Consider the following 12,276-nt stretch of genomic DNA (forward strand, 5'->3'; position numbering starts at 1 on the left):
CGCTTTGATATGTTGTCTGACTGCAAATAGAATAGAGCAGAATGAGGCTGGGGAAAGAAAAGTTCTCATAAATAACAACAAATCCTAACAGGCACCTTAAGGATGAAGTGGTTTTCGAACTATCATCCGTGGAATTCTTCGCAACTACCCGCAGCATCCCTAGTCATCATTTGCTTGATGGCAAAGTCTGCCAATAATCTTCTCCACGACGACACCAGCAACAGGGATCACCTGGTCCCTTCTTACGACTCTTCTGGAGAGGCAGAGCTAGGGGATTTGGACGCCTTCCATAAAAGAGCAGAGCAAGTAAGAGTAAGACTTGTATTGTATCTTTTCTTGGTAATAAGTTAGCTTTTTTGGTTACATTCATTGCAAGACTTAGTACCATTGTCTGTGTTTCTTGTAAAAGTTATTTTTTTGTGCAGGTACCATTACCCTAATGTTCAAGGCTCATTCTAAAGAAATACATGATGTTCACCTTACACAGACTACCAATGACAGGCTCATGCCTTGGAATACACTAGTTCCTTAATAATGTCCAAAATTATACAGTTACAGCCTGTTTATAAATGAAATATGATTTGTTTTCTTTATTTTCTTTTTTTCAGGTATCAGGCAACTCTCGAAAGTACATGGTTCCTTTAAGAGACGGAGAGAATGTAGAGGCAACAAATGCAAAACCTCTAATCTACATGAACACCTATCAGATAACCAGCAACAAATGATCGAACTCCTCCGCCAGAGGGACTGGCGCGTTGTTGTGAGAGATCCGGCTTTTCGCGAACTTCTCAAAAGAGAAATGGCGGGAAATCTACAAGAAGCCAATTTTGGCCAGCATTTCGGCTCCATCATGGACGATGCAGCTCAGTCTGCTGAGCATGTGGTTGAGGAAAGTGGACTGGATGTACATCAAATAATTGACAGAGTTGTCAGCGATGCTCAGGATAAAGGATTAGATCCTCTAACACTTAAGGGACTGAAGGAGCAATTATATTCAGCTGGTCAGAGGAAACCCAGGCAAAACAGCATTTACGATGTCATTGATGGTATTAAATATCAAAATAACCAACCAGCAAATAACTACGCGCCTCCAATCGCTATGGTTCCTTTAGATTACATGATGGATTTTTTTGAAGCTCTCAATGGAGAATACTCTTCCCCATCTAGTAGCTATTCAGCCCCTCCTAGCAACAGCTACGGAGCCCCACCCAGTGACGGCTATGGGGCTCCACCAGCTCCTCCAAAATATGCCCCTCTTCCTGGCATCAAGGGCCCAACATTTTACCCAAGACCACCCATTGAAATATGTCCTTCTGGACATGGTGGGGTATTTGCATTCTTTGCATTTATTACCCTGGCTCTTACTCTGATGATAGACTTCACCCTCAATGTAATGATTGATATCAACACCACAGGTCTTTTTGGTGGTATTGGTGGTGGTGGCACAAACATCAACAACAATAATAATAACAATAACAACAACAATAATAATAACAATAATAATAACAATAACAATAATAACAACAATAACAATGGCAGGGCTTTCAACTTATTTCTAAACGAATTTGGTGGACTTGACATTGACTGGTCTACTGTGAATAACCTAGATCTAATAGACCACGACTCTGTGTTGAAGGCAAGAAACGCCAGAGATACTTCCAGCTTCCTCCGCTCAAGTAAGAAAGAACACCCCTTCATAAGCCAAAAAGGGAGACCAGCAATTATCTTTGACATCTGGAAAAAGTTTCTACCTAGAGGGCTACTATTTTCAGAATCAAACACAATACCCAACATTGCTACAATTGCTCCTGAGTTTGAGAAATTTTCATTTTTGATGAACTACCCAACTTACGGTGGGAATGATGAGGAATTTCATTACCCTGAAAAGAAAACAGAGAAATATGAGGTTTACGACTTACAGCACAAACTGACTGGTGTGGATCCAAAGCAGGAACAGGTCCATTCTAAACATCACCAGATTTCTCCTGATGTTGAACTTTTGACTAGCATACTTAGCACCGAGGATGAAGATTATGGTTTTGACTACACCTCGGTAAACATCAGCAATAACTGGAGTCCCTCTGTCATATATTTTGAGCCAAATTATGGACCACAAAAGTTTATCAAGTCAACTTCCACAAGAGCAGTTATGTTCACCTCTGTGCTGCCAACTCTAAAATCCACAGAAGCTTTTGATGAAGAAGCATTCTCATCAGATCTGAATGTTACTTTAACAGATGAAACTGATGAATACATAGAAACGGAAGATGAGCAAGAGGATGTGGAGGAGGACAAATATGAAGAGGAAAATGAAGACACCAGAGAAAACAAGGAGGAGGAGGAGGAGGAGGAGTACTTGATTGACTTTACAGATGAGCCTGCTCGCTGGGATGAAAGATCAGGCATTGAAGAGTTCATGGATATGCAAGAGTATGATGAGGAAGCAATCTTTTACCAAGATGATGGAAAGGGTCCTTATGCTGAAAAGGATGTTCTGTATGTAGACGAAAGCATCTTTAATGATACTGATGATGGTGATGACAATCATGAACCCCAAGCAAAATCATACTGGTCCAGAGAAAATATAACTAAAGCAAAGAGCAAAGAATCGCTTGACGTAATTTCGGCTGAAGAAAAAAACCACAAGGAACAGTTGGAAAGACGCCGACGAAGAAAGAGAGAAAAGAGATGGGAGAATTCAGCCCTGAAGATATTCCACATGAGCACTATGAAACGTTCATTTTTCCTAAAAATAAGGTTGGTATTTTGTTTTAGTGTTTTACAATATTTTTTACACAATTCTATTTGTAACACAAAAATTAATGTTGCATAAAGAAAAATCAACGTTAGAACAACAATATCTTTCAGTGGGAGAAGCAAAGCAAGGGAGCAAACATTTATAGTATACTGTTTCGTGACCACTTCAGACTTTATTTTTCAAACCAGCTGGGGAGAGTGTTGCTTGGCTTTTACAAAGTTGGTAATCAAGTAGATGCAACATCTAACGAAAATACCTTTACCCACTTTTGATTAACATAAGAAATTCCTTTTTCTTGTTGTTTTACTAGTCTTGGTTGGTAAATGGCAATGATTTTGTTTCTTTCAAAAAATTATTTTTCCTTCCTTTAAGATCAACTTCTTCGGAAGTAAACAGAAATGGTTCTTTAGTGCTCTGATAAAAACAACCTTGAAGATTTTAATAATCAACCTTGGCCATTGTATAGTAAATGGAATTTTCATCATATGATGAAATTTATTTTTTTGCAGATTAAAATAAGTCTAATCCTTCGGGCCAGCCCTAGGAGAGCTGTTAATCAGCTCAGTGGTCTGGTAAAACTAAGGTATACTTACTTTTGCAGATTAACCTTCGTCGTTGGTGCACGACCGGGAAGAACTGCCATGCAGCATCAGTAAGAGCGTCAATGCTCGTGACCAGAGGATACATTCTCTCATTAGCCGAGGCTAAGCCCCTCTGCAAATTGTGGGTGCTCTGCCATGCAGCCGCGGCTGCTGCTACTGAAGGTGCCGTAGGAGCAGTGGCTGCTACGTTGACAAGGTAAGGATCCCTAGTAACAAAGTCATGCCACAAAGAGTAGAAAAACGAGCAACTGTACTGCACAAAAAACGAGTATCTGTACGTGCACAAAAAATGAGGTAATGAAAGTATGTTATTATTATTATTATTATTATTATTATTATTATTAGTTATTTGTTGTTGTAGTAATATTCAAATGGAAGGCCATGTACTCATCTAGCAAGCTTTATTAGAAAAGGAAGCCTCTCTACGAATAGTTATGTGAAAAATGTAATGAAGATAAGGGAACAAGGGAACAAGGAGAACAATGCAATGTACGAACTAACGATCCGTTTTATATCCACAGTGGCATTGCAAGCAGGTTTCCAACCCTCCTGCCTGGAATAGACCTAAGGACGCTAGTCACAGCCAGAAACGTAGGCCTAAGAACTTCCGACTGCTCTCGCTTCTCAGACACCGGATGCAACCTGGCCCAGGAAGCATTCAGCAAGGCGTCATGAATAAACTCATTCTGTATTTAGAAAAAAAGGAGCTACCAAGGAGACTGTGTACGTGTGGGCGTCGAAGACTCTTGTTTAACTTACGTGTAGTCATTTCTGGTTAACAATATTCTATTCGACATTTGGTTGTATGGCATAAAGCTAAGCCCAGCTTTAAATTTCCCAAAGAATGTTCTGTCCTGGTGATGATGGGAGACCAATATCTTGCAGCCCTATATGCAATGGCAAAAAAAGAAAAAAATTGACTAGACTTGAGTGGAAGCTGAACAGACACAAGAGGATTATGGGATCTGGGACATAACGAAAAAGAGAACCAACGGTTATAGTTTGTATCAAGCTAGACAGAACAGTTGTTAGTCCAATGAATTCTCACTGTTACTCCTGTAAGCCTGAACAATAATTTTAATATACACCCTAAATGAACTATTGAAAGTCTTGTTGTCTTGTTAATCCCGTTTTTAACATTAATCTTTTTTTAGAGTTTGCATAAACATTCAGAAATGACTAGTTATTTTAACCTTGTACAGCCAATGCGACCTTGAATAGCAACAGGCAAAAGAGATTAGATGAAGAAGCAAACATTCAGTGTCCTTAATTTCACAGTTCACCTGCTAAAGACTATGCCACAGGACCCCATTCTCCAACATCCTGACCCCAAACTTAGACCAACTATCAATATTTAACTATAAACTAATTGCAGAACTGAAGTCAGTTTAATTACATACCATATTGGCACTTGGAGCCAATTTCAGATTCACCACTAAACTTTGGTTACTTGGGCAACAGTTCAGCAGATTCACCACCAATATTGGTTACTTGGAGCAAAGTTTGGCAGATTCACCACCAATACTGGCTACTTGGAGCAACATCTGGCAGATTCACCACAAATTGGTTACCTGGAGCAAAGTTAAGCAGATTCATCACCAATACTGGCTACTTGGGCAAACACCTGGCAGATTCACCACCAATATTGGCTACTTGGAGCAAAGTTTAGCAAATTCACCACCAATATTGGTTACTTGGAGCAATATCTGGCACATTCACCACAATACTGGCTACTTGGAGCAACATCTGGCACATTCACCACCAATATTGGTTACCTGGAGCAAAGTTTGTCAGGTTCACCACCAATATTGGCTACCTGGAGCAACATCTGGCAGATTCACCACCAATATTGGCTACTTGGAGCAACATCTGGCAGATTCACCACCAATATTGGCTACTTGGAACAACATCTGGCAGAATCACCACCAGTATTGTCTACTTGGAGCAATATTTGGCAGATTCACTACCAGTATTGGCTGCTTGGAGCAAAATTTGGCAGATTCACCACCACTATTTTGGATACTTTGGAGCAAAGACTAGAAGTTGAGGCCAGAAAATGGTTCTTTAATGGTTATGCCATCTTATTACTCTTGTGGGTTTCAAGCCTGACCAGGACCAACAGGACAATGATAGTGTTTTGGATGCATCTCTTTCAATGGTGTTATAAAACATGAATTTATACGCATTCCTCCACAAGAATTTTCAAATACAGATCCAAAACTGCATGAGTTACTTGATCTAGCTATGTACATAAATGTAATGAATAAATGAATCGATTCCCTCTTCGAAGTAGTCATTTTCCTGATCGATTTTCAAATGACGTCAGATGTATTAGGTTTAGTTTCTCTTTTTACCTCTTCACTAAAACTCCCAACAGACCTTAGAAGTCTGGTGTAGGAGGCATCAGGCCACAATGAGAAGTGTGGATGGGTGAAATAATATGAAAAGCAAGTGCATGAAAAAAATGAATTCATTAAAAGACAATTGTATTGTGCACTTCTTGAATCATTACAATACGTACAAAGTTACGTCGATTTGTATACTCTTACTGTTTTCCATTCATTCTGAAGGGGCATAACATAACAGAATTTACGTGAACGAGATCTCATAATTCAGTACCTATCATAACTCTGACAAGGCCATTCAACGCTGAACAGATCACCTCGTACCAAAGAGTACATTGACACTGGCAGTACATGCGCATTTTAAGACACCCCAAGAGTTCAGCCCACCATGGAGGATTTCAACCAACAGAAATATCTTTAATAATGATTAAGATAGCTTCCATATCAACAAATCTAAGGAGTTGGTTCGATTCCCCCAAAAATTGCTGACCTCGAGACGGTTACCTAATTAACATCTCTGCCAAATTTCGTCCAACTCTCTTCGCCCTTTGTTAAGATTTGTTGAAACACAGACAAGCACTGGTGACAACATAAAATCCTTTTAATTTTGGCGGAGGTAAAAAGATACTCAAGAGAACTGCAACAGGAGGATGAGCTTTAAGCTAATTCAATCCTTCCTGAGCATAACTGCTTAGTGAGATTTAAACCTCCAATGTAGAAATATTGAATCTTCAAATCCTAGGAAACTACAGCACACTGATGAGCACATGTGACCTAAATGACGTAGACGTTTGGTAGTGAAAATAAAATCATGACCAAAACTGCAACAAGCCTATGATGGGGTTTGATACAAGCAGAAACCACTCATAATAAGTTGCCTTCTTTAGAACGAGGGTGATTAATGTGGAGTCTTGCATGCGACAAAGAGACAGAATGCTTTGTTGAGAGAGAGAGAGAGAGAGAGAGAGAGAGAGAGAGGTGCGGGGGTAGCCTCTCAAGAAAAATTTTTTGACCCTAAACGCAGGAAATAATATACCTAAGCTGATAAATATGGATAATACATACAAATAAAAATCAGATTCAGATACGTCACCATTTATTAAAATGCCCTTTTGATAAATTATCCACAAAAAAAAAATAATCACGTTATCATTATTTACAAATAATAAATCTAAAAAGATCCATAAAACGAAATAACATCATTATTACCATTTACAAATAATTATTTATATATTTCGAACCCCTAAAAATAACCGTTCCTATTACAAGAAAGCATCCTTCACGGCATCCATGACCTCCTGTAGGATGGGTTGGTAGGCCTCGGAGGGCAACTGGGGGCCCCTGTAGACGGCAGGGTAGCGGTAGGCGTCCGGGAGACCAAAGCACTTGGAATAGCGAAAGGCGCAGCCCCGGGACTTGGCCCCTGATTCTCCTGCTTCCGTCACTCCGGCAAACATCGTTGCATTGACCTTCTGCAGCCATGAACCGGCGTTCAAACTATCATAGGAATAACAATAATTAGAGACAATTTAATTATTATTATCAGTATTATTATTATTATTATTATTATTATTATTATTATTATTATTATTATTATTATTATTATTATTATTCAGAAGATGAGCCGTATTCAAGGAACATGTACAGGGACCAATGACTTGAAATTCAATTTTCCAAAGAATACGGTGCCCCTTGGAATGAAATTACAGATGATATTAGGAAATACAGAAAGAAGTAAACACGTTATAAACGACAAATCAACAAATTAATAAACTGATAAAAATCTAAATAAATTATTAAAAGTACAAGGGGAAGATTTTTAGGGTAGTAATGTACTGCATCTTCGCTTGAACTTTTGAGGTTCTAATTGCACAGCAACCTCAGGGAAACTTCCAGAGTTCAACGGCGTGTGGAATAAAAGACCTTTGGAACTGACAAGTTCGACAGAGAGGCACATTTAGAGGAATTTTCATGTGATTTATCTGTCACCTCATGGCATTAACAATGTTTTCAAAATATATAAAACTGCCATATGTGTACTGTGGAGTCAAAAGTGTTATTATTGACAAATGATCTTGAAATCCTGTAGAAAGGCCAAATTCGTAGCGGAAAAAATATGGTAGCTCATAGCATTAACAATGTTACTAGAATATGTAAAAATGACTTATGTGTACAGTGCAATTAAAAATGTTATTATTGATAAATGATCCTGAAACCTTTCCATGACATTCCAAATTCAAACGGAGGAACAAAGTATCCTTTCTTCATAAACCCATAATTAAAACATACAAAGAGAAACGATTCATCTAAACTCCCTAATTGAAACGAAATAAAATCATTATCATTGTTACTATTCAGAAGATGAACCCTATTCATATGGAACAAGCCCACCAAAGAGGCCACTGACTTGAAATCCAAGCCTCCCAAGTTAATGCGATCGAAATGTCTGACAAAAAAAGAAAAAGAAAAACAAAGACACTGACCTGGCAACACTGGCAATCACTTCTCCCACAGGGCCAGCAGTTGCCGCCTCTTCAGCACCTTCGCACATGAACCTCTTGGCGCATTCGGGGTCGTCTGACGCCAGGGCGTTCAAGAAGCCACGGAGCATGCTGTAGCAGGCCGAAGTAGCCTGCTGCAGTTCGGCGTTGTTCTGCAAATGCAATGTTTTTCCCATGAAATCCCGAAAGCTATTCTCTCAATTGGGGTTCATCTAGGCAGTTAATACTTTGGTATTTGTTGTGATTGCACGCAGTCTAACTCATTTATCAATAAATCAGAATGTCTATTTATATTCTTTTTTATAATATCTATAACTAAAGACCTCTCTAGGGACGAATTGCTGTCAACATCAATATCAGAATCATTACGAAAAACCGCCAAGAGAGAGCATACACAATATCAGAATCATTACGAAAAACCCGCCAAGAGAGAGTATACACTCAGTCAGTCTCAAACCAAGACAGAAGAGATCAGTGCGATACAGAAAATTGCAACAAACCTCTGGTTTGTATAATTTTTGGGTGGAAGATGCAACAAGTCTGGTGCAAGATGCAATAGGTCTGGTACAAGATGCAATAGGCATGGTACAAGATACAATAAATCTGGTGCAAGATGCAACAGGTCTGGTACAAGATGCAGCAGGTCTGTGTAAGATGCAACAGGCCTGGTGCAAGATGCAATAAGTCTGCTGCATGATGAAGTAGGCCTAATACAAGATGCAACAAGTCTGGCGCAAGATGCATCAGGTCTGGTGCAAGAAGCAACAGGTCTGGTACAAGATGCAATAGTTCTGGTAAAAGATACAATAGGTGTGGTACAATACGCAATAGGTGTGGTACAAGAAGCAACGGGTCTGGTACAAGATGCGATAGTTCTGGTAAAAGATGAAATAAGCCTGGTGCAAGATGCAACAGGTCTGTTGCAAGATGCAACAGGTCATAACATTGCCCGATATCCAACAGAGAAAGAGAGAATAGGTCACTACAGAACAGAGAGAGAGAGAAGTCCACCAGCCCATATCACAAAAGACTAAAACGTTCACCTGACAGGTAAGCGGACTACCGCTGGACTCGTCGACGCCGTCAGCGCTCCTGACACTCCTCCCTGCTGTTCCCCCACCGCCCGCCATATTCATCTGGAGATCCAGAATCAGGTCCAGCAACGCCAGCAGGAAGGCAAGGAAGCCAAAGACGCTGAAGGAGTCGGTGCAGCCGCCGTAGCCACCTCCCCCGCCGAAGAATCGTCCTTCGGCGCTGCAGGTTGCAAGAATAGTCAGCAAGTGCATCTGGGCATGAGGCTAGCAATTTCATCCCAAAAATCAACGCTTAAAGGTGCGATAGGCCTCAGAGGAGGTTTCTTGTTAAAAGCAATGGGTCACAAAGCACGAAGAACCAATACCTCTTTAATTATTTTTTTATTCTTTTGTAATTTTCATAATATGATTTATCATAACAAAAATCCCGGTATCAAATTCAACACAACTATTTACTGAGATTTTCCAAAGTCGGGTCACTTGCTGAATGACCCACTGGCTGTCGTGAAACCGGAACCATAGGATGTAAGTAAAGGAGAAAAATGTTTACCTTTCGGAGACGCCATTCAGGTGATCTTGAACTTGCTCTATAATATTGCTGTAATTGGAAAAAATCTTGATTAGTGAAGCGTAAGGCCTTAATAAACCTAATCTAATTGTATTGGTGAATATTCGTGACAATATTTCAACTAAAGTTTATATATAATAAGAAAATAGCCTATGAAAATTATGGAATTTGTAGACGAAAAATGAAACCATTTGGATTTATAAACTACGGTTGATATAACCCTCTCTATGTGATGCAAATGAAGAATAGCAATAGTTTTTACTTAAATATGCTAAGTTAATTTGTTCATTTAACTTATTTCTTTACATATTATTATTTCGATCATTTGCAATAAAGTTGGAGTTGACATAAAACACTAATTTCACTTCCAAAGGTACCTAACGAAAAAAAATTTAAAGGAAAGAAACTTATGACAATTCTACTCAAGAGTATTGTCTTAAAATTTTGCGTCATTGTACGAATTATCCCGAGATATAGAATATAGACCTATTCATGACCTAACGTCGTCATTAATACTGAGATATAACTATAGACTTACTTAATTTCTGATGGGCCTGAAAGAAATACATTTGCTGCATGACCTAATGTCGTGAATATTAGGAAATAAACGTAGGCTCACCTGACGATTTCAGACGCTCCTGAAAGGAATGCGCTCGCTGCCTGCAACGACGTCAGGAGAAACAACACTAAAACTTTTGTCCTCATGTCAACGGTAGATCACAGGTCTCTGCTTCTCACAAATGTTTTTATCATAGATCCTATGCCTTTGTCACTTCTGCTTCTCGCAATAATGTGCTTTGCCAATCTACTCACTTTTCTGAACTATTAATTGCACTTCTCAAAACTGATATAGCTTTCACTTGTACTTCTCACGATTTCTGTTTTTGTCACTGACACATTTCTCTTCTTTAACTCCAACTTCTAAATATTTCTTTTTTTAAGTTACTCCAGCGTCTCAAAATTCTATGCGTCTGTCACTCCAAGGTTCACGATGCTAAGTAACGTTGTGTGTTCCTTCCACACTCGAAACTGTGCCACCGTGTCTCTTGCAGGCGGCAGCGTCAGACGCACGGTCCCCCTTCAAAGTTTGAACGTTTACTGTACAACCGAACTTAAGCAAAATGCTGCATGTTTACTGTGTATATCATTGAGCAAATTCAAGAAATGTACAAGCACAGCTTGACGATGTTTTGCATTTCATATTACTTTGCAAATGAGCAGCTACAGCTGTCAAGTGTGAATTAGGGGATTAACTGTAAGGGAATAAAGAAGTAGGACGCATGCGCGGCAGACTGCTCGCGGCTTTACAATTACGTGGCCGACTGACCCTTATCTGCTTTTCGATCTATTACGGGAAGACAAACATGTAAACCCTACATTACCTTATGTAAGCATCATTTGAAGGTTAAAAAGAAAAGAACCCTACATTAAGTACACGAACACGCTTCAGTAAAGTGTATATATAGCAAAGAATAATGCCTTGTGTACGTACTTCCAGAGCTCATGTGAACGTTGTCAGTTCACAATCTGTTTGTGAAGGAAACACAAGCTCATGTGAACGTTGCCAGTTCACAATCTGTTTGTGAAGGAAACACAATCTGTTTTCGTGGCAAACTGATACTCAGTTCTGTTTGACTTTTAAGTCACACGCTCGCTAATTTACTTCGTTGGCTTCTCAGGCCACACTGTGACCTACTGCCATTCACAAGACTCCTACGATCTGCTCCAAGGGTCTGAACACAGAGTTCTGGTGTGAGGTCACGTGACCAACACAAGAGCTATGAGCCAATGGGACTAGTTTTTAATTCCCGGATACTCAGAAGTGCCGTATGCAATTCATCACACTAATTTATACATTTATGCGAGCGTGACTGTTTTTATAATCACATATATTAAACCACAAATATCATCTAATATCGAATTCACTATAGGTTACCTTGGCAATATAAAAACAGTACAGAACTGGTATTCGACACGAATAGGAACAGTATAGGCGATGTCGAATTATGATTTTACAGCCGAGTGGTCAGAATCAAGTCTACCAGATTCAGATCCTGACTGGGCCAGATGCACTTAATATTATGTAATTACCCTTGGGTGTAAATTATTCCCAAGGAATAGTGAATTAGATATTAAATTGAATATATACGCATACATACACACATACACAATATATAATTATATATATGTATATATATATATATATATATATATATATATATATATATATATATATATAGTGTGTGTGTGTGTTTACAATGCAGTCACTTTAAAAATAAAGCTTTTTTTATACCTACCAGTGTCATCGAGGAGAGTTTGGTTTTAAATAGCTACTTATACTCTCTATGGGAAAATTATTATAACTGCTATGGGGAGATTAGTACGTGAAAGCGTCAGCTGGGTTCCTGTGGGCACCAGACGAGTTGGAAGACCCAGGCCTACTTGGAGGAGAACTGTAAGACCCGAGA

General features: G+C 39.2%; 2 protein-coding genes across 2 annotated transcripts; one reads left to right on the plus strand and one right to left on the minus strand.

Annotated features, from left to right (window-relative positions):
* The first annotated feature begins 139 nt into the window (after positions 1–139).
* LOC136839058 (uncharacterized) lies at positions 140–4,398 on the plus strand. Its single transcript, XM_067104721.1, is given in 5 exon segments — positions 140–346; positions 609–2,699; positions 2,702–2,757; positions 3,360–3,556; positions 3,882–4,398. Coding segments are annotated over 5 exon segments (2,667 nt in total). The 5' UTR covers positions 140–177; the 3' UTR covers positions 4,036–4,398.
* A 2,333-nt stretch (positions 4,399–6,731) lies between these two features.
* LOC136838977 (uncharacterized) lies at positions 6,732–10,970 on the minus strand. Its single transcript, XM_067104665.1, has 5 exons — positions 10,428–10,970; positions 9,791–9,838; positions 9,250–9,460; positions 8,189–8,358; positions 6,732–7,202 (listed from the first exon to the last, which is right to left on the minus strand). Exons 1-5 carry the CDS (start codon positions 10,511–10,513, stop codon positions 6,968–6,970), a joined length of 750 nt encoding a protein of 249 aa, XP_066960766.1. The 5' UTR covers positions 10,514–10,970; the 3' UTR covers positions 6,732–6,967.
* Positions 10,971–12,276: the final 1,306 nt, after the last annotated feature.

Source organism: Macrobrachium rosenbergii, chromosome 5, assembly GCF_040412425.1.
Source record: "Macrobrachium rosenbergii isolate ZJJX-2024 chromosome 5, ASM4041242v1, whole genome shotgun sequence".
Lineage (NCBI taxonomy): Eukaryota > Metazoa > Arthropoda > Malacostraca > Decapoda > Palaemonidae > Macrobrachium > Macrobrachium rosenbergii.